At 36.7% G+C, this 27,757-nt stretch overlaps 1 protein-coding gene across 2 annotated transcripts in view; it reads left to right on the top strand.

Annotated features, from left to right (window-relative positions):
• Nucleotides 1–732: 732 nt before the first annotated feature.
• The window catches only part of LIMS1 (LIM zinc finger domain containing 1), a 200,385-nt gene continuing 173,360 nt past the window's right edge, over nt 733–27,757 (top strand). Inside the window, exon 1 of one of the 2 annotated variants that reach the window (XM_074299645.1) lies at nt 733–1,310. In XM_074299645.1, coding sequence (XP_074155746.1) covers nt 1,279–1,310 — 32 coding nt within the window. In that variant the 5' untranslated portion in view covers nt 733–1,278. Of the gene's footprint in view, nt 1,311–1,627; nt 1,647–27,757 lie in introns of those variants that run through there. The other variant, XM_074299649.1, reaches the window with a different exon arrangement.

Genomic DNA, 27,757 nt, shown 5'->3' with positions numbered 1-27,757 from the left:
CGGGGAGCTCCCTAAATTTCTGTTTCACAATTTTGCCTGGCTCTCTTCCTTTTAGTAGCATTCTAATAGGATAACTGATTTCATTCTTATTTTACAAATAAGGCAGACACTCTTCTACTTGTGACCTTGGGTTCACTGTGGGAGGGGGAGGGGTCACATTAAGGCCTTTTCAGCACAAAATCACTTCATTTCAAAAGAGGTTACATGATTTCTCCTGATTCACAAAGTTAGTTAGTGGCGAGGTTGGGAGGAAATCTCTTAATTCTCAGTCCTAGTGCGCCGTCCTTAGTTCCTTACCTGATTAGCTTTTATTACCGCCAAGCCAAGGGACAAAACCGCAAACTGACCCTGAGGTGACGCTGGCAGTACCCTGGCTTTGTTTGTTGACGTACCAGCAGTGCCCTAACAAATGGAATAATGGGCGCCGCAAACCCCTGCAGGAGTTGACTAAAAAGAGAAGGGAGTAAGTTTTCTCGTCCGTCTGGGGCATGCACAACGTGCCTGGCGGGAAGCGCCACCTTGCCCACCGCGTTACCGCAGCCCAGTCGGTGAGGGCAGCTCACGCTCCCAGACCAAGTTCTGCGAGCACGTGTGTCGGGTTTCTCCTAACCCTCGCTCGCCGTGCCCGACCTAACCAAGATCGCGGGACTCAGTGTATCGGGGAATCGAACCTGGGGGAGGTCCCTAAACCGGGGGAGGGGGGCAGTTTACTACAGAAGCTGGGGAGGGAGAAAGAATGAATGGCTCAGTTGGTTCAGCCTGCAAGGGCAGCGATTTGGGTAAGAGGGCGGTACCAAGGCCTCCTTCCCGGTCCCCCTCCCCCAGGTCCCCCGGCGTTTGCAGCCGCGCTCACTTTCCCACCCTGGCGGCCAACTGCGAAAAGGCACCCGGGCAGCGCGGGAGTGAGCGAGAGAGCTAGAGAGGGGCCGGGGAAGCGCCTGCAACGCCGCGCCATTACGAAGTCCCGGGGAGGAGACTGCCTGCCTGGCGAGCTCTCTTCCACGCTCCCGCCCCATCCCCCGCCGCTTTCCCCGCCTTCCCTTCCTGCTTTTTGGAGCAGCCCCCTCGCAGCCCGGCCCGGCCAGCCGGCCCCCCACTTCCAGCCGTGCACAGGCTCCCGGAGCCCTCGCGCCCTAGAGCTCGGTGCGGGCGTGTGCTAGTGCCCCGGGTGCGAGGAGATCCAGACTTCCAGGGGCTGCGGCGGCGGCCGGAGGAAGGACCGGAGGCGGCGGCGGCGGCGTTGGAGTGGTGTCCGAGATCGTCCTAGCTGCCGGGAAGATGTTGGGTGTCGCGGCGGGAATGACCAACAGGTAACAAGATGACTCCCTGTTTTCCCCGCCTGCCCTCCCGCCCCCATTCATCCCCCTGCTGCTGCTGCTGCTGCTGCTGCTGCGGTGGCAACTACCGGAGGAGGAGAGAGTGGAGCCCGAAGAGGCGGGGAGCGGTGCGGAGATCCGCGCCTGAAGCCAGCCGGCGTGGGGCTCCCACACTTGTAGTTCGCTCTCTCTTCTCTTGCTCCCTCGGGCCAAGGGAAGCTGCGGGAAGTGGCAGCCCCTGCCCTCGGCTGCCTGCGTCTGTAGGTGCTGGGCGGAGCCGCCGAAGAGGCTGCCCGAGGGCTGCGGAGGAGGCTTGCTCCTGTGGACCAGGTTCGCAGCCAGCTCTGCGTAACTCCCTGCCGCACCTCCGCGCCTGGAGCTCGCGTTCCAAAAGCACCGTCTTTGGGGGAAAGGAGGAGGGGGAGGAAAGCCCCTGATGGGCTAAGGGGTGATGACCTTTTGTGCCCCCTAGCCGTCGGGGCGGGGCAGGGGACTATTTGTCCTGGTTTAGGGAGGCGATGACCACCTTGCTCACTGAAGAGGAGGGCATTTGTATTGATTTAGGGGGGCAGGGATCTTTTGTGCCCACATTACCAGTTGAGGGAAAAGAGAGGCATTTATCCGAGTTTAGCAAGAAGCCAGGTTCGGAGTGGAAGAGCCACTTTTCTCCTCTCGTTCTTTATTTTTTTACCCGAGTCAGCAGTTGTGCAGTCGGCGGTAGCGAGCATCGGATGGTTTTTGATGTCTCTACCACCGTGCCTTTTCGCCCCTCCCTTCCGCCAGCCCCCGGAGTGGGCTGACCCACCGAGGAGGTCTGGGTCCGCTTGGAGTCTGAAGTCTGGGCGTCTGCATTTTCTTGCGCCTACGGTCCGGACTTTGACCTCGCGCTGGATCTGAGTGGGTGTGGGAAGGGGTGACGGGGGTTAAGCCAGCCCTGGGTGGGTCAGGAAGGTGGAAGGAAGGATGGGGCCTGAATGAGAAGCAGCTGGCCCCGGAAAATAACAGAAAAAGATTAAAGTGCGGCGGCGCTCAGTTAATTGAAAAACCTGTGCTGTAGTCGCGGTTCCCCAGGGCCAAGCAACTGAGAGGCAAATTAAGGGCAAGGGACTGTATGTGTGCTCATTGGGGGTGCTTTCTCCGGACTGGGACGGAGCTCTGAGTGTCAGTGTTCCTTATGCCCCACGAATGTTGTGGTAGTGGCCGTTCCCTGTGCAGGGAACCTACTTATTGCTTAAAGTTCTGCCTAAAATTCTCCTTCACCCCCGGTCCTTCTTTCTCTTCCCCTCCCCCCCAAACTTGTTGCACTTCTAAACTGCAAAGGAAATGCGAACTGAATATATTTGTGCATTTCCCTAAGAATTCACTTTTGGAGAGGGATGGGGAAAGCAATAAGTAGATGAGTTCTTGTGGCTTACTGTATGTAGCAAGGTAGTTATAGTGGAAAGAATCAATGGACCTGGAATCAGTGACCTGGAGACAAATCTGAAACATATTATCTCAAATCGCTCAGGCTCTCTCAATCTATTTCCTCATTTGTAGAAGGGGGGTGGTTAATACTTGAAATGCCAACCAAAGTTGTGAGGAAAGCACAATGTATTATTATAAATATAAATATATTATAAATATAAATTCCCCATGATTTTTTTTTAAGGAAATTGTTCATTTGTGTCTGAGAACCGTTTGTCTGAGAACCTGGTTTTTAAGAAGTGAAACATGACCCTTCTGTGTGCAATCATCAAAAAAGCATTTCTTCATGCTTATTTTATGCCAGACGCTGTGCTAAATGCCAGGAAAACAAAGACAGAAGTTGTCCCTTACCCTCAAAGAGCTCACCTTCCCATGTACATAATGTATCACTTGTAATGAATTTTAAATCTAAAATGTAACTTTTCTTTAAATGTCAATGTTGTGTTAAAAGTAGGTGGGAGTATCACTTGCCTTCTGTCATTCCAACGAGGGTGGGTATGCAATATTGGGTAATTTGTATCCTTCCCTAGTTTGTTTTTCTCTTATTAAATGAAATTGGTCGACTAGATGAACATCTAAGATCTCTTCCAGTTCTGATATTGTAAGTCAGGTCCAACGAATATTAGTTATTGTTTGTGATATATCAGACATAGCAAAATACAAAATAAAGCTGCCCTTTCCCCTCTGTGGGAGGAGATAAATACTTGGACACTTTCTTGCATTTGTGATTTCTTTGATTAGACTGCTCCCTTCAGCAGTGCAGAATGTCACCCATGCAAACTTGACTATTCTGTTTAATTATTGTTGATAATAATAGAATTTAAAGAGCACTTTAAGGATATTATCTTATTTGATTCTCTTACCAGCCCTTGGATTTAGCTGATACTATTACTCCCTATCTTTCTAATGAAGAAACCAAGTCAGACAGAAAATAAGTGACTGTTACCTGATGTGGAATTTGAACTTAGGGCTTTAGAGTCTAGATTTCAATCTCTAGCCATTATGCCCTAGATTTTGCAGATTATTTTATAGAAGGTCAGCCCAGCCTTCTGGGGACTTTCCTGGGGATTGCTTGACAATTCCTGGTTATCAATGGAGCTTAAGAATGCTTATTGGTTGTCCTTTGTTAAATCTTTTTAATGATCTCTTTTGCCATTTTTCCTGGGTTATTAATTACTTGTTAGTAATTTGCTGCAATCTCTACTCTACCATGGCATCTTTTGGATAGCCTGCAGCTTAAATTTTTTGGTATTCCACAATTCAAGTCAGAAAGCATCACAAGAAGAGTATGGGGGTGAAAAGATGAGCTTTTATTTCAGAGGGAAGCTTGAAGGCACTAAAACATTGTGTGATTTCCTAGATGCAGAAATAATGCAGTCTCTTCTTCCCCTATTAATTTCTGGGCCTAGATCACTGTCCATTGGCAGTGTTTATCCAAGATACATATGCACATATGTACTGATGGTCTGCCTCTATAACTGTTCATAGCTTGAACAATAGGCATTCTTCATCCATTCACTGTTCGTTGTCTAAGGAGCTTTTACTCTGGATGGTGCTGCTGATGAATTGCACTGCCTTAATTTAATTAATGTCACCTCCCACTTCAGTTTATTAGATCACAATTCACTTGTGCTTTCATTCAAAACAAGGTAACATTTTTCAGGACTCTGCTACCTGACTGCTTTCTTGATAATTTTATGTATTTGGTCTGTCACATGATGGAACAGGAAGAAAAAAAGAGAAAAGAAAGAGAAGTAAAGATGAGTTGAAAAAAAGAGGGGAGAGGGGAAAGAATAAGAACAAAAGAAGAAAAAGAAGGGAGATAAAGAAGGAAAAAGGGAAAGGGACTGATCATTAACTGAAAGGAACCAGAAAGATCACCTGGTTCAAATGTATTAAACTCAAATAGGAACATAACCACGTTTGACTTTGTTGTTCAGTTTCAGAGCATGTTGACTTAGAATATTACAAATTATCATCATATTGTGTTGAATTTTTATTTATCATATTAAACATTTCCTAGTTCAGGACCTAGTTAAATGATTTATCCAAGAACCTATAGATAGAGGAATTGTCAGGACTGGAATTGCAACTCGTATCTTCTACATTCAAATATAAAATTATTTTCATTATCCCTACCCCACTGCATACATCTGCATGAATCTTTACTTAAAAATATAATAGTGTACATAATTATCACTTTAAGATTTACAAGTTTTATCTCATTGGAATCCAATAAAAAAATCCTGTAAAATAGCTACCATGGGTGTTACTGTCCCCATTTTACAGATGAGGAAACTGGGCCCCCAAATAATTTGCCCATTATTTTAGGAATTAAATGTCAGAGGCAAGTGTTCAAACCCAGATCTTTCCTGATGTTTTCCCTACTATTTTATTTATAAAAATACATGCAATTTACTTATGGTTTAAAATGGGAAGGCAGATACCACCCAGTATATGAGTAGACCAACTTTTAGGTTCTTAATAGAACTTGGTTCAAGTCTTCTTGGTTCAGTGGATGGATAAAATGAGGCTGTTGTTAAAATGGAAAGAACTCTTCAGGAGATCTAGGTTCTATTCTTGGTTCTGCTAACTTGCTGAGTTAACAAACCAAATCAGTTGATCTTCTGGCCTCAGTCCTCATTGGCAAAATAAGGAATGTAGACAGAATGATTTCCAAGGTACTTTCCAGGTCTAACATTCCACTGGTCTGTGAGTCACTTGGGGATTAAAATCTGTGCTGTCCCTTAATAAATGTTTTCTAATCAGTTTTTCTATCTCATTTCTTGGGGAGAAGAAAAAGTATTATAAATGCTAAAGTATTCATTGTAAGAATCCACTAAGAATTTTCAGGGGGTTTTGTTTGGGGAAACGTACTTATAGCACTTTAGTGCTCTCTTTAGAAATATTTTATTTAATCTTACAACAATTCTTAGGAGATAGTGCTGTTATTGTCCCTATTTTACAGATGAAGAAACTAAAGCAGAGAGTGATTATGTGACTTACCCAGTCAGTCGCTTTAGATCCAGCCTCTATCCTCTATAGATTAATATTATTATATATGTAAACTTGGAGTGTTCAAGAGGACTAATAATTTAGTATGAGGACTTGCTAAGCCCTTTCAAGGTGACTCATCCAACTTTGGTGGCCACCTGATTCATCCAACTTTCACCTGTGGCTCCAAGAAGCTCCAACAATGGCAACCACATAATAAACTTTTTGACAGACATGCTAAACTGAGATGGTCATCTGCAGGCCTCAAATCCATCAGTGAGTTAAGGATGTTTCCTTAAGGATATGAAGATTTTCTCTGGGTAGATGAGAATAGTTTTGTCCAAAAATCACAAAGGCGACTAAAGGAGGAGCTTAGTCAGACATTGAAGATGCCCAGGCCGTTTGCTTCGTCCCTGACGTTGTCACCTTTTCTGACTTTTGTCCTGCCACTGGAATTCAGTGACTTAGGAAGAGAATGTGACCGTGATGATTCTGTCTCCCAGAAAGCTAATTGACATTGCTCATGATGTCATTGGTCCTCTTCTAAAACAAAGGACCAACAAGGAGTAGATAAATGCCAGATTGGAAAGAGGGTTGGGGGGAAGCGGTTTTGTTTTGGTTTTTTTTTTTAAACTAGGATCTGTGTTTGAATCTCAGCTTTATAATTGGCAAAGCATTTCCCCACTCTCTGTCCCAAGTTCCCTCATCTATAAAATAAGATTGCTTCCATCACATCAGCAGTTCCTTACATGTTTTTTGCGAAGGACATGTGAATCTATATGCTCAACAAATATTGTTTTTTTGATCTATTTTTTCCTCTTTTTTATTTTGATTAATTTTTCAAGCAACAAGTAATCTGCTTCTGATTATTCTAACCCTCCTACTGAACAAATTAAAAAAATCTCCGTATATAGCTACATAAGTTCAGTAAAATAAATTCTCATTATTTCAGACATTTATCTTGTTCAGACATTAGCTGAAAATGTATATATTTTTCTGCAATTTAAATTTATTCCCTTTCTGTTAAGAAGTGAAATGGCACTTTCCATCTTATTTTGGGGAGGCTTCTGACAGATCACTAAGTTTTAAAGAATTGTGAAGTCTTTCAAAATTGTTTTTCTCTTTAATATAATTATTCTTATGTAAATCATATTCCTTATTCTGTTCACTTTGCTCTGCATTCATTCCTAAAGTTCTTCCCAGTTTCCCTTGACATTGTCCATTTCATAATTTGGCAAGGGGAGGCAGTTGGGATTAAGTGACTTGCCCACAAGTCACAACAGCTAGCATGTGTCTGAAACTGGATTTGAACTCAGGTCTTTCTAACTTAAGGGCCAGTACTCTATCCACTGCACACTTGTCTTATCTCATTTTGTCATGTCATATCTTATGGCACGGTGATATTCCTTTACAGTCACATAATACAATTTAGTGATTCCCTTAAGGGCATTTCATTGGTTTCTAGTTTTGGACTACAGATGAAAAGAGCTATTATAAATATTTTTGTACATATAGATAAGAAAGAAGATTTGCATAATGAGATGGATGTACTTGTTTATTTTTACCAAGTTTTTCTGCAACCCCCATGTTGTCATGTGACCTATAGGAGTTGTGCCCCATGGTTTAAGAAACTTTGCTATAGGATACTTTTATCCTTCCTCTTAATTTATAATTTGATTTTATATATGTAAATTATATATACCTTTGGAATTTATCTTGGTGTGCATTATGAGGTGTTGGTGTAAATCTAATTTTTATAAGATTGTTAACTTTTCCTAATATTTTCAATACTTTTTATTTATCTAATTTTTAATTTAGGGAATAAAACAAACATTTCTGTAATAGTACAAACATATTCCTTAATAGTATAATAATAAAAACAAAAGATGATTGCATATGAAACTTGAGCAGTTTTTTGTCAAATAGCAAATATTTGATAAACTTCAGGTTTATCAAACACTGTTACTGTGCTTTGTTGGCTTTGGTATTTGTGTTCTTAATCTAACCTATTTATTGACCTCTCTTTTTTTAAACAGCACCAAAGCATATTATTTATTCTTGGTATTTTGTAGTATAGTTTGGGATCTGATACTCATAGACCCCTTTTCTTTCCACTATTTTTCATTATTGCCCTTGACATTCTTGTCTTTCACTTCTCTATATGAATCTTTTATTTTTCTAGCTCTATAAAATATTCTTTGCAGAGTTTGTTCCAGCATTGAATAAATAAATTAATTTAGATAGTATTGTAATTTTTTATATTGGCTTGATTTGCTCATGGGCAATCAATATTTAAATTGATCTTTATATAGCAAATCTACTCAACTGTCTTGCACATAGATAAATTCCAACTTTTCAAATGAGTGTAGATACTGTTATAAATAAAATAAAAATTTATTTTAAAATTTAACTAAATTTGTGGTAGCTTTTTAATCACCTTTTAAAATGCATATTAAGGTTATTAATCTAGAATTGGAAGGGATCTTGAATCAATTATTATTCATTTAGTCCAACCTTCTGATTTTATAGAGTAGGAAACTGAGATTTGGAACAAGAAAAGTGACATATCTTAAATCACACTGCCATGTAATAATACAATTGCTATTGGGTGAGGTTCTGAATTTTTTTTCAAAGGGTTTGGTCCTCCTACCTTTAAAATACTGTTTAGTTTACTATTAATCATTCTGAATGGTAGGCTCAGAGATCTATATCTATTGTGGCAATCATCACTTCCATCCCATTCACTTCTGCTCATTTCAACTGAAATAGTTTCTGTCCTCTCGTGGGATAGTTATTTATAAGTATTATTTATGAGTGGGGTGCTGGAGTTTCTGCTCCCTTCAAGAGCCTCAAGGTCACTTCCTCCACTCGCTTTAAACTTGTGGTACAAATTAAATTCTTTAAACAAGAAACTGCCTGGTTTACTAGACTATACAGGAGGAAAAGGGATCACAGCTACATAATTAAAAAAAACTCTCAGATATTATTCAGAACTATTCTCTTCTTGCTCCAACATATTCTTCTTAAACTGGCAGAATAATATTTTATTTTATATATAATCTAGACTTGGTCATATCAAACCTTCACTAAATTTTTTTTTCAGTGGTTCCCCATTGACACCTGACTAAAGTTTAAACTATCTTGCCCTCTACAGCCTCCTTATCTTTTATTAGTCCCCTCTATATACTCTGTCCTCAGTGCTTTAAACCAATCAGACTTATTTGTCTGATAGCCCGTTCTATAATTTCCTGCTTCCTTGTTCAAGTGCTGGACTGGAATCAGGAAGATATGGAACCAGATTCTGCTTTAGACATTTACTACCTCTGTGACTTTCTCCTTTAGCCTCAGTTTCTACATCTGTAAAGTAGAAATGTAATAACACCTTTACTACTACTACAGTATTGATGGTAAGATCAAATGATATAAATATGTAAAGTGCCTTACAAATTTTAGTGTGCTACATAAAGTCAAACTACTATATTTATATAATATTATAGTTATGTCTTATGTCTTATAGTAAATTTAAGTTCTAAGTGGGTATGGATTCCTTCTTATCTGTTTAGTGATGGATACTATACTTGTTGAACTTTAATTCTTTATATCTTGCACCTTTTCAATGAAAATTGTTCTAGAAAAGAAGTAAAGTCATTCATGTAACAAGAGGGAGGGACAGTAAATGAGCAACCCATGTTTCTGTGAGACCCATGGAATATTCAGACTGAGATGAAAGGTATTCATAGTGCTGTCTAGATCCTCCATGACCAAATTATGGGAGGACACAGACAGAAATCACCCAGAAAAGGGTGTGGATGTTCTTATTCACGCCATTGGAATGAGTATACCCATCACTGAGCTCTCAGGAGCATTAAAATGATGAAATGTTATATTAAGTCTATGTTATATTACTGGGTGGTTTTTTTTTTTTCATTAATGGGTAGAAACTTTACTTTCTGTCTTCTCTAACTAGTTACCCTCTTTCCCTCCCCCTTATAGTGTGATCCATATTTAAAGTGAAAACAGAAAAAAAAATTAAAATACATGGTCTGATAAAAAGGATAAAAAACTTTACTAACGTACCCTTTTTTGTCTCTTTAAATTGAGATTGTTCCCTTATCCATGTTAAATATTAATTTTTTTTTTCTGTTTCCAGGGTGTCTTGCAAAAGTCTTAATCTTAAAATTGTTTTCAGAAGCAGTCATTTGCCCCTGGCAATTTTCATATCCTTTCTATAACAGCTGTTTCCCCCAACAAACCAGACATCATCTCATCTGTTACTTTTGATGTCATCAGAAATTTTCACTCTAGGAGCATTTTATAACTTAATTTTTTCATATTAGGCAGTATTACTTAATTCTACAATGTAATTTAATTCAGGGTTAGGATAAAAGGGAATAAAATAGGCCCAGTCATTTTATATACCATGAAAAGCATTGAGAAACCTAATAGCTTGGAGCCGGGAAGTTTACTCTTAATATCCCAATACTGAAAAATATCCATGATTTCATCCTGGTGAGTACTTTCTCTATTATTTCTTCTATAGTATAATTTCTCATTAGTTTCTCTATGGTCAAAATAAAATTTTAATCCAATGGTCAGCCCTTTTGTGGTGAGTTTTTGTGAACTTAAATAGGGCCTTACAGTTAAAGCCATCCTAGCCAAAGAGGACTGGCTAACTATATCCTCTGTTGCAGCCTTTAAGAACACAAGGTGACCGAGACTTCTGTGTCATCATACAGTGTATATATTTTGTGTATACTTATGTCTTCCTGAGGGCATTAATAGGTTTTACATTTGTTCTCTGATACATAGTGCCTAGAGGAGTACCTGGTGCATTGTAGACATTTAATAAATTTACTAGGTTTCTAATGAGGACATTCCTAATAAGAAGAAATAATAATGAATACATACTTAAACTTGTGCTTTATAGGCTATGATGTCTTTTTGTTTTTTTTGTAATTAAAAAAAAATGTTTACCCCAATTTTCTATAGACGAGGAATTGAGGATTCAGAGTTTAAGTAATTTGCCAAAGTTACAGTGAGTTAGTGAAGCTAGATGGCCTATATCTTTTTATCTTCCAGTTTTTAATAGTATTTTATTTTTCCAAATACATGCAAAGATAGTTTTCAACATAAACCTTCACAAAAACTCCTGTTCCAAAGTTTTCTTTCTCTTTACTCTCTTCCCAAGACAGTATGCAATCTGATCTAGACTAAACGTGTGTAATTCTTCTAAAGATATTTCCTTATTTGTCATGATGCACAAGAAAAATCAGACCAAAAGAGAAAAAAAAAAAAACACAAGAGAAAAAAACAAGCAAACAACCTCAACAGAAAAGGAGCAAATAATATGCTTTGATCTACATCCAGTCTCCATAGTTCTATCTCTAGATATGGCTGACTCTTTCCATCACAAGTCTATTGGAATTGTCTTGGATCACTTCACTGTTGAAAAGAGCCAAGTCCATCACAGTTGATCCATCACATAATCCTATTACTGTGTACAATATTCTCTTGGTTCTGCTCACTTCACTGGCAGCATCAGTTTCATGTAAGTCTTTTCCAGGTTTTTCTGAAATCACCTGCTCATTATTTCTTATGGAACAATAATATTCCATAACATTCATATACCATAACTTTATTCATCCATTCTCCAATGATGGGCATCCACTCAGTTTCCAGTTTCTTGCCACTACAAAAAGAGCTGCCACAAACACTTTTGCACATGTAGGTCCTTGTCCCTTTTTTTTTTTAATCTCTTTTTAATAAAAGATTCAGTCTTTTATTATTTCTTTGCAATACATTAGAGACCTTGGTGGATCCAAGCGGGTATACAAACTTTTATAGCCCTTTGGCCACAGTTCCTTATTGTTCTACAGAATGGTTGGATCATTTCACAATTCCAACAGCAATGCATTAGTGTCCCAGATTTCTCATAGCTCCTCAGACAGCCTACTATTACTCTTTTCATCATATTGAAAGGTCTAACTGGCATGGAGAAAATGTTCCGAAGGGAGCACAATTGTACTTCTTTGCTGGGAAACTGTTGACCCTGTAATTTAGGGCATATGGTATTTCCCATGCCCACATTTTCTTTTCTCTCCCAATTTTTTTTTGTCTTACATTGTTACTATGTTTCTGTGTGTGTGTGTGTGTGTGTGTGTGTGTTGGGGGGAAGTTAGTAGTCAGGGGTAAATAACAGTTGTATAGGAATGGGAACCAGGAAAACTGAAAGTCTAGTACTGACTTATCATGTAATAGCATCCTCTAATTTCCTTAGGCCTCAGTGTCTCAGAATTGGACATCTTTTACTCCAGCACATGAGTAAGCAAAAATTCTTTATCATCTCTTTAAATAATGATCATGTAGCATCCCTTTTCTACAGTGATGGGTGACCATTATCCCCTAAATTACTGTATTTCTCTTTTGATAACACTTATGGGAAATATTTCTTTTTGGTTAAACCTAAATCTTCCTCTAGTACATTCATTTTAGTCTTTGAGGACAATAAATTTAACTCTTCTGAATGATGACTCTTCAAATACTTGAGGAAACTTTGAAATTAGGATCCATCATATCTTGTGTAGGGCAGCTAGGCAGGGTAATGGAGTGTCAAGCCTGAAGTCAGGAAGAGTTATTTTCCTAAGTTCAAATTTAACTTCAGATACTTATTAGCTGTGTGATCCTGGATAAGTCACTTAACCTTATTTGTCTACATTTCCTTAGCTATAAAGTGATCTGCAGTAGGAAATGACAAATCACTCCAGTATCTTTGCCAAGAAAACCCCAAATGGAGTCATGAAGTATCAGACAAAACTGAAAAAAACTGCTAATAACATTTCTTCTCTATAGCTCTTCTCCAAGTTTTAAACATTTCTAATCCTCATGTGGCAAGGTCTCTAGTTCTTTCTCCTTTTCTAGACTTATTTTACATTATTCCCCATTCACATATATACTATCCTTCAGCCACATTAGCCCTTTTGTCATTCTTTAATTCTTCCATATCTTTATGATTAAGGTCCAAGAAAGAACCCTGAAACTATTATTTTACTCCCCCTAGTACCTTATTCAATGCCTTGAAAATACATGTATGTTGAATGAATAAACATCTTTAAAAGTTTCTATTTATTTACGGTTGTGGTCAAACTGCTCTTTAGAACCTGACTTTCTCTTCAAGAATGTTTTGTGTTTTTCAGAAGAATTGAGGCATTGTGGGATTTTCTAGGTTTTTTCACTCAGCAGAAAATGAGCCAATACTCAAAAGTGTACTCTCGAAGAAAAGCATTTCAGAAAACAGTATTTCAGTTCAATTTAATGAATGTTTTTAAGGACCTTCTGAATATTAGATATTGTTATGTGCTGGGGATATAAAGATGAAATAAGACCTCGATCCTGCATTAACAATGCTCACAATCTAAGGCAAGAGAGAAGGAATGAAGTATTCATATAAATAACATGATACAAAATACCCTGAAAATTTTATCAAAGGAGAGCTCTTTCAGGTGAAAAGAATTAGGCAAAGTTTCAAGGATGAGATGGTAGGCACTAGAATTGGGCTCTGAAGGTATCTAATTCTTGTAAAGGAAATAAAGATTTTAATAGTAAATAGATGAGATCTTTTCTAAGCTTGGAGAACAGTGTGAGGAATGACCTGGAGGCAGAAAAGAGAGGGCAAGATAGTTGAAAAAATAAAATTGGGGAAGTAGTGGTGATTAGTTTAGAGCCAGATTATAGAAACCCTTAAATAGGGGTTAGGCAGTTGGGAGCCTCTGAAGGTATTTTAGTGGAGAAATTACATAGTAAGAGCAGAGCATTAGTAAGTATATTGTGTTCTGTACCTTCAACTGAAGATACCAGGGAGATAGAATTAGTAATAGAAGAATTGATGTATCAGTGAGTTGAATTCTTTTACTTTGGCTCTTCTTAGAGTTGGGACATCATCTTAAGTTTAATTAATATGAAGAGACTCACCCTGAGTTGTGTCATAGATTTTTGTTGACAAAAATCAGAGGGATTATTTTAGGATTTAGAGGTACAAAGGAATGTACAGAGGACCCCTAATCTCATTTTACAGATTAATAACCTGAAGATCACATAGATAATAGACAGCAGAATCAGAATTTGAACTCAGGTCTTTGTCTATTGCGCCATGTTGTTGCAAATCTGGGTTTTTTGGTTTGCTTTTAATGCATTTTTGGATCCTAGAATTCATTGAGCAGTGTGTATGGAACACAAAACTGCTCAAAATACTCCAGGTACAATGTAGAGGAAGACTAGTAATCAATTTTTTAAAAAATTTTAAGTACATTTTTAAAAAATTTTACATTTTTGTGCCAAAATGTTTGTGGCAGCCCTTTTTGTAGTGACTAGAAACCGGAAAATGAATGGATGTCCATCAATTGGAGAATGGTTGGGTAAATTATAGTATATGAAGGTTATGGAATATTATTGTTCTGTAAGAAATGACCAACAGGATGAATACAGAGAGGCTTGGAGAGACTTACATGAACTGATGCTGAGTGAAATAAGCGGAACTAGGAGATCATTATACACTTCAACAATGATACTGTACGAGGATGTATTCTGATGGAAGTGGATATCTTCAACATAGAGAAGAGCTAATCCAATTCCAATTGATCAGTGATGGAAAGAATCAGCTACATTCAGAAAGGGAACACTGGGAAATGAGTGTAAACTGTTACCATTTTCTTGTTTTTCTCCCCAGGTTATTTTTACCTTCCAAATCCAATTATTCCTTAACAACAGCAAAATTTGGTTCTGCACATATATATTGTACTTAGGATATACTATAAGATATTTAATATGTATGGGAATGCCTGCTCATCTAGGGGAGGGGGTGGAGGGAAGGAGGGGAAAAACTCGAAACAGAAGGGAGTACAAGAGATAATGTAAAAAATTAATAATAAAAAAAAAAGTCAGCCACAAATAAATAAAAATGGCATTAGCCATTTGGGGAAAAATTTACATTTTAAATTATTTTTAATTTTTTGCATTTTAAAATAAAATGCTGCTTGTATATTTGGGAAGTGAAAACAAGATTAGGATCATACTTTTCACTGAATTTTTTCTTATGGGATATGTCTTTGCCACTATTATGGAGGAAAGGAAGGTCCAAAATGTAGTTCAGTCTTTTGTAGTAGGGCAGCTTGTTTTTGATACTGGGAAGAGTATCCTGAGACAAAGCACAGAATTTGACCTAGAGCCAGAAGAGACTCCAGAAGCGATCTTTTTAAGTCCTTGGTTTTTGTAGATGAGAGAATGAAGACCAGATGGAGGTTAAGTGGTTTCCCTGGTTACATATTCAGAGCCTAGCACTGCTAACTCTGGAGGTAGAGCTCATTCTCCTGCTCCACAGTGCCTATCCAGAGTCGTCCTTCCATTATAGGCTGTAGTCACTCAGCCAATTTGAACCACTCCACACCACTCGTACAATTTGTGATGAGTGATCATCATTTCTGTCTTTGTGAATTGAAAAGTTGAACAACAGCACTGCTTTAGAGAATGCTGTGATGTTTGAGTCGCAGACATGCAGAGAAAATTATCAGTAAATATGAGGAAAGCAGCTTGGGCATCTGGTTTAATTTAGCCAAACTCTGTATGAATCTGTTCTGTACCATGGTTATATGGAACCATTAATCTGTGTAGCCATGGAACTTTGGAAAGCAATGCAAGAATTATGGGCATGAAATCCTTTTCAGTGACTACATATTTGGAAACTCTTTAGCATCATTTTCCAACCTCAAAAATGTAGATGTGGGGTCATCTCAACTTGTACTTCTATGTGGTGATAGAATCATAGAAACATAGATTTGTAAGCGACCTCAGAAGTGTCTTGTCCAGCCCCTACCTGAGCCAGAACCCCCCTGCAACAACCCTGAGAAACGGTAGTCATTTAGCCTTAGTTTGAATACCTTTAGGTGATGGGGAATTCAACCCAAAAATCTAAACTATTCCAACGTGTCAGAGATAACCCTAATTATTAGAAAGCTTTTCCTAATACTGCATCTGGGCAATGGTCTCTTTTTGCTTTTCTCTATGTAGGTTAGAGATATCTAGAAGGTAACTTATGCCTTTTCCATGAGTGACTACTGCAAATTCCATAACACATAGATCCCAGTCCTGAATTATATCCCAGCCCAGGAAGAACCAATGTTTGTGGATGTTTAGGCAAATGTCCCAGTTGGTAACAGCATTTGAGAGCAGAGCAAGCATAATTGAAAAATCAGGCTGGGTTGTTATCTGTATAAACAATGGACTAATGTTCTCAGAACTGTGTATTAGAAAAATTATTCTGGCAACAATATTCAGGATGGAGTAAAGGACAGAGAGATTGGAGAATGGGAATCCTATTTAAGAGATCAAACTGATAATCCAGGTATAAATTATTGAGGGTCTGGATTACCAGAGGGGAGAGAGAGGATTATTCAAAATAGAATCAACAAGACTTGACCATTAGTTGTGAGGGAAGGCCAAAATCAAAGGTGACACAAAGTTTCCAGTTTGAGAGACTTCAAACATTGATCTCTAAACTTTTTAAAAATCCTGTACCTAAGTTTTTTTTAAACACATGAATACAGCTTTGAGCATTCATCCCAACATTAGCATATTTATTTATAAATTGTACTTGTGCTACCATACTAATAATTGCATACATTGTAAAACTTGTACAAAAATAGAAATTAAATAGAACAAGAGAGATTTGATCCTAGAGTTACTGGGGAGCCACTTGAGTTATATTAAATAGGTTAAATGGTCATATCTATGTCAGAAAAGTCATTTTTGGCAGCTGTAAGATGATGGCTTAGAGAAGGGAAGGACTTGAGGCAAATAGACCCATTAGGACCAAAAGACCACAAGAGATGATGGAAGCCTAAACTATTATGGTGATTCTGTGAAGAGAAAGGAAGAGGATAGATATCAGATATTGTGGAGGTAATAACTACAATATTTGGAGTGAAAGAGAGTAAAAGTCAAGGATTACATCAAGACATCGAACATAGGTAATGAGAAGAATGGTGGACCCAACAATAGTGTAGTGGAAAAATACAGAGAATATTGTATTGAATATAGTTGGAGAGATATGGCTGATCATATTGGAGACCAATGACTTGGAGAATATTTATGCCATTAGCAAAGAAAAAAATAATTAAGTCAGAAGGAAGAATGAATTTTCAGGGACACCCAAATAATGCTATCAAGTTGACAGAAACAGTGAACTTCATGCACTTAGGGAAAAAGTTGGGGCTAGAAATGGAAATTTATTAATCATTCATGTAGAAGTGATAATTGAAATTGAGAATGAATACAACACCAAAGGAGAGAATTTAGAGAGAAGACTCAAGGGTGAATCTTAAAATTTCCTTCAAAAGATGCAACCAGCAGAAGAATAGAAGGTGTGGTCAGAGAGATAGGATGAGAAACCTAGGAGGAGAGAAAATCTATTTGGAGGTCAATAAGAAAAAGTATTGGATTGTGAAAAAGTGGAAGGAAGCGTTAATGGTGAAGTGGAGAAAAGTAATGGAATTAATCTTTTGATGGAGCAGCTTGATCTAGAAAAGTATTGTTTGTGGGCACAAGTGGGCTAAGACTAGCTTAGGGAGAAAGAAAAGAGACCAAGAAGATAAAGAGTTTAAAGACAGAGAAGAAAATTGGTAAGAGAAAGTTAGTGTGAGATGCCAACCAAGAAAACTGATGTTTTAACCTGATATTAAAAATGATATTTAATCAATATCAGATTGCTTGCTGTCTTGGGGAGGGGGAAGGTAAAGGAAGGAGAGAAAAAAATTTGGAACACAAAATTTTACCAAAATGTTGAAAACTACACATGTATTTGGAAAAATAAAATATTGTTTAAAAAAAGATTTAAAAAAAAGAAAAAGCTGATGTGACATATAATTGATATATTGCTTGCTTTCTTGGGGAGGGAGGATAGATAATTTGAATTCAAATTTTAAAAAAAGAGCTTGGAAAAGAAAAGACCCAGGACAGATGACCCAAGTTACTCTTTCAAGTCCTCTCCATTCTAGTCAGTTTGACCTGCTAATTGTTCCATATGGTATAGTTTAGGGGAAAGAAGCATTTAATTGAAAAATATAACCTAAGGGCAGTAACTGATCTACTTTTGTATTGGTGTCCTCAGTGATTAACATAATTCATGGTATATAGTAGGCACTTAATAAATTCTTGATAAAGATCAAATGATGATGTTACTCTTATAATCCAAACACTGTGATAGTTCCTAGGAGCTTGAATTCATATTTGACTCTATCTCCTATTTGCTATCATCCTTTCTGTGTTGTGCTTAATGCTGAATATGTCATGGACTTTGGGATTGGTAGAAGTGATCTGAAGGGTTCCCAAAATACTTATGAAATATTCCAAATTAGATCTTAGAGAATTCATCTCACCTTATTTTCCCCAAAAAGAAATGTAAAATGACGGGAGGTGGATTTGGTGGCCTCCAAAATTCTATTTCCCCCCAAGTTCTTATGATCCTAAAATGTAATGACTGCCACATCATCCAAAACAATCATTAACATAATAGGTCACTTGTAGCTAAATCAGCAAACCCTGACCATCAGTCCTTTATAAAACTTATGTTACTTTGAGTAAGTCTTTTATTTTTAGCCACTAATAAAGTCTTACATTTAAGATTCTACCGAACTTCATTGAGAGATTATTCATTGACATATATGAAAGGAAGCTAAATTTTGGAGGGCAGAGTAGTGAATTTGAGGAAATATTTAAAGAAAAAGAAAATAACACATAAATCATTTTATTTGGTATCATGTTGTATAATTTTTTTTAGAAGGGAAAAAAAAAATGAAGATGTTTGTATTTTCTTCTTTCAAGCAGCTGCTGTCCTGTAATTCTATTTTTGTGACCTCAGTCTGTGGCCAAGGATGTGACAAAGAGGGGTGGATTTAGAGTTATGACTTCACTAAAAGGATGAGAAATGGTTGAAGATGGGCTTCGTTTGCAAAGTCCCTTTTGGAATCAAATGAAGTGTTCGCTCTTTGCTAAAACAGATTTTTCCCTCCTCTCTCTTGGGGACTATGAAGTGATGATTAAATGGTCTTTCTCCATGTTAAGAATTCTGAGCATTACTCTTAAGTATGAGAGCCATATTACTTATAGCAAGTTTTTTGTCTGGATTTGTGATTTCATTGGCTCATAATACTCATATGGAAATTCTATCCACCAAACCAAAATGGACAATGCATCTGTAACTTATGGTCTTAGAGAGTTACTAGGGGGCCATTGAGAAGTTATATGAGTTGCCCATGGCCACATAATTGATTTGTCCATACCTCTTAGAATTAGAGATGAAAGGAACAATACTCTCATTTTACAGATGAGGAAACTTAAGTTCTATGTGGAGCCAGTGATCTATATATCTAACTCTTGTTTTTATCACTGGCTACCTATTGGACATTTCAGACTAGATGTTTATAGAACATTTTCCCCCAAATCCTCCCCTTTATGGAATTTCTTTACTTTGACTGAAAATATCACCATCTTTTTTGGTTTGCCAAGGTTGTAATCTTGGCGTAATGAACTCTCATTCTTCTCTCAATTTATGTATTCATTCAGTTAAAAAAAATTTTTGTCATTTCTCTCAATTTATGTATTCATTCAGTTAAAAAAAAAATTTGTCATTTGTTCACCCATAATATTTCATATCAAAAAAACCTAAGAATCAAGTGACTTAGCCACTACTTCCTGCCAAATAGATGGAAAAGAAATTGAAGCAGTGACAGATTTTATAGTCTTGGCCCAGTATCACTCCAGATACTAACTGCAGCCATAAAATTAAAAGATACTTGATCCTTGGCAGAAAAGCGATGGCAAATCTGGACAGCCTACTAAAAAGCAGACATCACCTGGCTGACAAAGGTCCATATAGTCAGAGTTACAGTTTTTCCAATAGCAATGACTGCCAGTGAGAGTTGGCGTATGAGAGAAGCTGAGTACTGCAGAATTGATGCTTTTGAATTGTGGTGCTGAAGACGACTTTTGAGAGTCCTTTGGACAGCAAGGCAATCAAATTAGTCAATATTTTAAGAAAGTAATTCAAACTACTCACCAGACGGTCAAATATTGAAGTTGAAGCTTAAATACTTTGCCCGCCCTCATGAGAAAATGGAACTCTTTGGAAAAGACCTTGATGTTGGGAAAGATTGAAGTCAAAAGGAAAAAGGGATGGCAGATAATGAGATGGCTGGAGACTATCATAGAATTAATGAGCATGAAATTGGACAGACTTCAAGAGATAGTGAATGACATAAGAGTCTGGCAAGCTATGGTCCATGGGGTCAAGAATCATACACACCAACAAATACCAATATCCATATCCACATATCCTCTCTATTCACAGCCATTACAGCTCATCTTTTTTCTTGCAGTAACTTCTAATCAGACTTCATATTCTCAATGCTCTCACTGCTTTAAATTTAAATGATTTAAATGACCATGTCACTCCCCTAGTAAGTCCTTATGGCTTTATAGGACTGTGCACTCCTGTCTCTACCTTTGCAGATCTTTACAACTTAGCTCCACAGTCTGCCTTTCCAATTGTATTAAACATTTATTCCTGTCACACATTCTTTCCTCTGGCTAACTTGTCCTGTTTTCTGTTCCTCACATAGGATATCCTGGGCTTTATCTTGGTGCCTAGAATACCCTCTTTCCTTACTTCTCTCAACCTTTTTTTTTTTTTTTTTTTTTTTTTTTTTTTTTTTTTTTGCTGAGGCACTTGGGATTAAGTGACTTGCCCAGGGTCACACAGCAAGGATGTGTTAAGTGTCTTGAGTCACATTTGAACTCAGATCTTCTTGACTTCAGGGCTGGTGCTGTATCTACTGCACCATAGAGCTGCCCCCCCTCTATCAACTCTTAACTGCCTAGAATCTCTTGTTACCATCAACACTTAGCTTAAGAGCTGCTTTTTAAAAATTAATATCTGGTTAAATTTATGTATATTTAAAATAATAGCTTTTTATTTTCAAAATACATGCAAATATAATTTTCAACACCCTTGCAAAACCCTGTGTTCCAAGTTTTTTCCCTCCTTTCCTCCTCCCCTAGACAGCAAGTAATCCAATATATGTTAAACATGTGCAATTCTTCTATACATATTTCCACATTTATCATGCTGTACAAGAAAAATAGGATCAAAAAGGGAAAAAAATGAGAATGAAGGGTAAAAAATCAAGCAAATGACAAAAAAGGTGAAATATGCTATGTTTTTTTTCTTTGCTTTTTTTTTAAAGTTCTGAATTTTAAGCACCAAAAAAAGATCATTTCCTTATGCCCAGAATTTTAAAAAACAATAATTCTATGGGAAACTGTGAATCTCCATTTCATTCTGTTTGCTGTTTTGCATATAAGTTCTACTTCCAATGCTGACCTTTTTGTCTGTGCTTTCATCTGAATGTCCTTATGTTCCCTTTTGTGCATCAAAAAAAGTTACAATGGCCTTTTTTGGGGGGACATCTACCCTTCTCTCTTTTCTCTCAATTAAAAAAATTGAATAATGAAAAGAAACCCTTTTACCAAATAAACATAATCAAGAAAAATGAATTCATACAGCAAACCCTGATTCTGGCCATATCCAAAAATGGATGTTCATTTCTGTGCTTTGTGTCCATCACCTTTCAGGAAAAAAGTCACATGGTTTATCATCTAACCTCTAGAGACATGATTGGTCATTGATTTGATGAGTTTTTAAGTCTTTCCAAGTTGTGTTTTTTTTTTTTTTTTTTTTATGGTCTTGACATTCCTGTATAAACTTATGATTCCAATACAGAGCTTATATTCTCATATATCATCTTAATGCCTGCTAAGAGTAGTAAGGAAAGAAAGAAAAGAAGGAAGGAGGGAGGAAGGGAGGGAAAAAGGAAGAGAAGAAGGGAAGGAAAATGGAAAGAAGGAAGAAGGGATGGAAAGAGGGAAGGAAGTAGGGAGAGAAGAAGGAAAGAAGATGGAAGGAAAGGAAAAGGGGAAGATGGAAGAAAATCAATAAGAAAGTCTCCATTTACACAAAATAATTATGGTAACATTCTTTGCAATACCAAATAATAGGAATAAAGTCGATGCCTGTTAAGAATGGCTTAACAAATTGTGTTACATAAATGTAATGGAATATTGGTGTTCTGTAAGATACAGTGCATAGAGCACCAGCCCTGAAGTCAGGAGGATTTGAGTTCAAATATTAACACTTCCTAGCTGTGTGACCTTAAGTGAGTCACTTAACCCCCAATTGCCTCAGGGGAAAAAAAAGAAAAAGAAATTTCAAATGTCATGAGTATAGGGAAGCATGGAAAGATCCATACAAATTGAGAAAGAATGAAAGAAAATCAAGGAAGCAAAATACCTGTGTATTGTTTTTTAACTACAATATAAATGGAAAGGAAAAACACGTACCAAAAAAATCAAAAGTCAGTGTAACAAAATTGTGAAGATCAAGCATGACTTGAATGAAAGAGATGTAAAAGGACACCTCCACCCTGCTCTTTTGTGGTCCACAGATGTTACACATTGCATGCTTCAGACTTTGTAAATGTATCATTGTGATAATTTTTTTTTCCTTTTTAAAAAATACTATTAGTTATACTGTTGTTATATGAGAAAGGAAAGGATGCCAGTTTAAAAATAAAAACAAAACAAAACCTAGGAGACAGCAGTAAAAACTCATTTAAAAAATAAATTATTCTGACTTACTTCATTTCACTCTGCATTGTTTCACCCTACCTGGGATTCTCTGAAATGGATCTCTTTCATCATTTCTTATGGTACAATAATATTTTACTAAATTAACATATTAAAATTTGTTCAGCCATTTCCCAACAATTTAATTGAAAATGTATAGCACCCTTTTAGATTATTTTTTTTTTTCTTTTCTCTCTTTTAATCTTCTCTTCAGGATCAGAAAAGGTTGTTTTGTTTGTGACTGTTTCTTCCCCAACTTAAAAAAAAAAAAATCTCTTCTCTATCCCCACTTATTTCCCTGTTGTGTTTGATGAATTTCTACACCAAATTATTTGCTTTGTGTGTGTGTTCAACTTTCATTTTGTCTATTTTAGAAAGATGTGAGGTTTTTCTGATGCCCATTTGCCCCATGTCTTCCTCCATGTATTTATATTCTCATGTGTCCCAAGGAAATAGCAAGCTTTCACCCCTTTCTTCCTTTTTTTCTATAGGAGCGTATTTCTCTTTTTATTTTTTTTCTCTTCCCCTTTTCCAGTCCTTAGAAGATAACCAATCCCCTTTGAGGATCTCTTTCTTTCTTTTCTTTTTTTTCTCCCTCACTCCTTTTTTCCTTCCTTCCTAGATGTTAAAATTCTTTTTTTTTTTTTTTTTTTTTTTTTTTTTTTTTTTGCAGGTTGAAATATACTTTATTTTTTTCATGTTTTTTTTCTTTTATGGAAATATGTTTTACAGGTTTATACATATACAACTTATATAAAATTGTTTACCATTTTATTTTTTTTTCATTTTTCCAAATTATCCCCTCCCTCCCTACACTCCCTCCCCCCTATGGCAGGTAATCCCATACATTTTACATGTGTTACAATATAACCTAGATACAATATATGTGTGTAAATACCATTTTCTTGTTGCACATTACTTATTGGCTTCCGAAGGTATAAGTAACCTGGGTAGATAGACAGTAGTGCTAACAATTTACATTCGCTTCCCAGTGTTCCTTCTCTGGGTATAGTTATTTCTGTCCATCATTGATCAACTGGAAGTGAGTTGGATCTTCTTTATGTTGAAGATTTCCACTTCCATCAGAATACATCCTCATACAGTATTGTTGTTGAAGTGTATAGTGATCTTCTGGTTCTGCTCATTTCACTCAGCATCAGTTGATTTAAGTCTCTCCAAGCCTCTCTGTATTCCTCCTGCTGGTCATTTCTTACAGAGCAATAATATTCCATAACCTTCATATACCACAATTTACCCAACCATTCTCCAATGGATGGGATGTTAAAATTCTTAAAAGATACTTATTTATTCCCTAGTAGACTGTTAATATTATATCATTATGCATCTCTTTCCAGTTGCTCAAATAAATTTACTTCATTGGATTTCTCTGGACTCTTTTGTTTCTATTTCAAACAGCTGTGGTCACTTTATCAGAAATGCTCGAAAATCTTGTATTCCATTAAAAGAATATTTCTCCCCCTTGAGGTTTAAATTCATCATACACAGTAAGTTATTCTTAGTTGTGTGCCTTATCTTTTGCCTTTTGGGATATTGTATTCTAAGATATGTCCTCTTGTTTATACAAGAAGCTGCCAGATCTTGTGAGATTCTAACTATACTTCCTTAGTTCTGAAATTGCTTTTTTCCAAATGCTTACAGCATTTTTTTTTTAACGTGGAAACTCTGGCTTTGGCTCTTATTCATGGACTTTTATTCTTGGGATTTCTTGCAGGAAATGATTTGTATATTCTACCTTTGTCCTCTATAATTAAAATATATCTAGGAAATTTTCATGTGTGATTTCTTTAACTATGCTGTTATTTTTTTTTTAAGTCACGGATTTTCAAGGAATCAACTGTTTCTTGAATTTCCTTGATCTGTTTTCCAGTTTGTTTTTTTAATCAGGTGTCTTAAATTTTCTTTTAATTTCTTCTTCCAATACTTTGATCTTTCAATATCCTAATATTGCTGTCTGAAAGGAGTCATTGATTATTGATTGGTCCACTCTAGTTTTCAAAGATCCATTTCTTGGATAAAGTTGACCATTTAACCATCTAAGCAATATATTTATTTTCCAAGATTTTTTTTTGTCTTGGATTAATACTGATTTTCTCCACAATTTTTTTTCATTTTTTGTATTTCTTGATTCATTTCTTTCAAGTATTCATATACTTTGTTCAAAATTCATTTTTCCCCATTAAGTCTTTTCTTGAAATTGTTATGGATTTCTTCATGACTTCTTTTTAGAGATCTTTAGATTTGCAATAATTTTTGATGTTCACCAGTTTCTTTGACTTTTTTTGTTTGTTTGTTTTTGTATTTCTTAGTGGGATAGGTAGCCCTAGTTTCTGCATTGATCTCCACCTCCTTCAGGCCATCCTAGATCTTTGAAATTTCAAATGCTGGACCTTTAAGGTCCTTTCTAGCATCTTAGAGCTCCTAAGCCTGGACTGTTCTAGAATGCTTTGCTCATTGTTACTGCCCATTGTGACATTCTAACTACTTTTGGGTTTTCTCAAGGGACCCCTTCATTTTTGCTATCTCTTCTGCAGACACAGAGCTTTACAGGTCACATGAGCCACTGGTCTGGCTCTAGTAATGCTGAGAGGCAACTTTTGCATTGTCACTGACTGACTTTGCTGGGAAGTTTAAATTTGTGTATATTTCTAATCATTTTTTGAAGTTTTTCATAAGTTTTTTTTTGGGGGGGTGAGAATTTGGGGCTGACTAAATGACTTGTTTACATAATTAGTGTTAAATGTCTGAGGCTGGATTTAAACTCAGATCCTCCAGAACTCAGGACTAGTACTTTATTCACTGTGCCATCTATCTACCCCTATTCATAGGATTTCTTCATCATTTGTCTGGGGCGAACTTCAGGGTTTGCTGGAATAGGTTCAGACAGTTTTTGTTTTAAGTGGACCCTTCCACTTTAAAACAGTTTTTAAGTAATGTAAATTTACTTCACCCATTCACTTCACTTAGCATATATGATAAAGGCATACACAAAATATATAATACACCAAAAATTATCTTTTATAAGTCATAAATTTTACTACAATGCAGACATTTTAATTACTGGATCATAATAAATGGAAGTAAAGTTAATGATAAAGTATGCACAGTATTACTGTTCAGTAAAGCTAACAGAGATGTGCCGTATGTTGCCCCTTTTTCTCCCATAGCCTTTGTCACTAGTGGTTGGCCATGCAACCTTTGTTTTTGAAGCAATCCAGAGGTGTTTGGACGGTGACTTTCAGTTTTTCTTTGTATGTCTGACAATAGCAAGCAAAATTATCTTCAGTTCATCTTTGAACTTTTAAAAATCTTAGAATATTTTGATCCATCCTTGACTACAAGAAAAAAAAATTCACTCAAATGATGAAATGCTTCTGTCACCTGTTTTGTTGTGAATCTTTTAAAATTTGTTCTTGGATTCCAAAATCTCCCTTTTCCGCAGACATTGCAGCTAGCAGCTCAATCAGATCCTCATTCAATAGTTCTTTTCTAAGAGACTCAGTTAACTCCTTCACATCATTCTCATCCACTTCTAGCTCCAGTTCCATGCTAATTGTACAATCTTGCTACTTCTTCGAACAGCTTCATCTTTATCAAATCCATGAAAATTTTGGAACATAGTAGCAAGTTCATGTACTATCAATGATAATTTTTCTCTATATTTTCTAATTATTTTTATTTTCATTTCCAAGTCTTTGAGGCATTTTTTCAAACTCTTCAAACATGTTTCTGTCAAAGCTTTCTATGCCCTATCAATATTCCAAACTGCATGATAATTATAGATTTCCAGAAGTCTCTCAATGTCAAGTCTGTATTTTGGCAGTTAGGTATACAGGTAGATAGAACACTAGTACTAGAGTCAGGAAAACCTGAGTTCAAAAGTGGCTTCAAACATTTACTAGCAGTGTGACCGTAGGCAAGCCACTTAATACTGTTTGCCTCAGTTTCCTTATCTGTAAAATGAGATGGAGAAGAAAGTAGCAAAGCGCCCTAATGTATTTGACAAGAAAACCCCAAGTTGAGTTACAGAGAGTGGGACATGACTGAACAAATTCTTATCTACATCCAAAGCTGTAAATTCCTAGGCAAATGTAATTCTTATTCTTTCCTTAATTCATAAATTGAAATAATGAGGTAGTATGAGAGAGAAGATAACTTTTTTTCAAAATATTATATATTCCCTAGCATGATTTTTTCCCTCCATCACTATATAGGTTCAAGATGGTATTCTTTGATACAATATACTGGTTTCATCTACTTTAAAGATTTGCTCTGGAAAATTGGGACCTTTATTATTTTCTGCAGGATCTCTAGCAACGTCTTTGCTGCTTCAATATCTGCACTAGTACATGATTTTCAAATCACACTGCAAATTCCTTCAGAGTACTTTACCTTTAAGTTTTGACTTGAATTTCATCAAGCATAAAGAAATATTCTTCTAACTCATGTCCACACAGTTAATAGTTTCTTCATCTCTAACTAGCATTTTCTCTTTGTTTCAACAGATAAATCAACTACGGGCAACTGCCTTTTTCTTGGATCTTTATTGTTTGGACTTTGATAAGTCAACTTAATGCAAGCACTGCCTTTTGTATGTTCCTTTATCTGGGCAGCATCCTTCAAAATGGTGTGTAGTGTCCACACCACAAGAGCAAGTTCATGTATTATCAATGATAATTTTTCTTCTCCATATTTTCTAATTATTTTTATTTTCATTTCCAAGTTTATTGGCTTACACTACTGAGAAGATTCACTTTTCCCCTCAAAAGCACATTTGCTGTCAGAAGTAGTAAAAATAGAAAAATTACTATCAAACATAGGGAAAGACAATCATTGTCTGCAGACAGGCAGAAAGTGACTTAGAGAGGCTTCTCAACTTTCAAACACTATTTGATAGGACTGCCTAATAGGACACAGTTTTCATAAGGAATTTTTGTAATTTTTTTGGGGGGGAGTTCTTATTTTCCAAATTTTTTACATGAAACCACATTTGCTTAATGCAAATTTCTGTAAAGCAAGGAAGTGGAAGACAACCATCTTGGCCAGAAGTTAAGCATCATCTTTTATATGAAGCCTTAGCTTGCTAGTGTCCTCCCTCCCCAAATTCCCTTGAATTTATTTTGCATATATTCTAGATATATTTATGTACATAATGCTGCTCCTTGAATTCAGAAATTATTTCATTTTCTTCATTGTATCCCCAGAACTTGACAAAATGCATGGTTTATAAAAAC

This window comes from Sminthopsis crassicaudata, chromosome 3, assembly GCF_048593235.1.
Source record: "Sminthopsis crassicaudata isolate SCR6 chromosome 3, ASM4859323v1, whole genome shotgun sequence".
Lineage (NCBI taxonomy): Eukaryota > Metazoa > Chordata > Mammalia > Dasyuromorphia > Dasyuridae > Sminthopsis > Sminthopsis crassicaudata.
The sequence above is the reverse complement of the archived record's forward strand: the minus strand, read 5'-3'. Positions and strand labels throughout refer to the sequence as shown.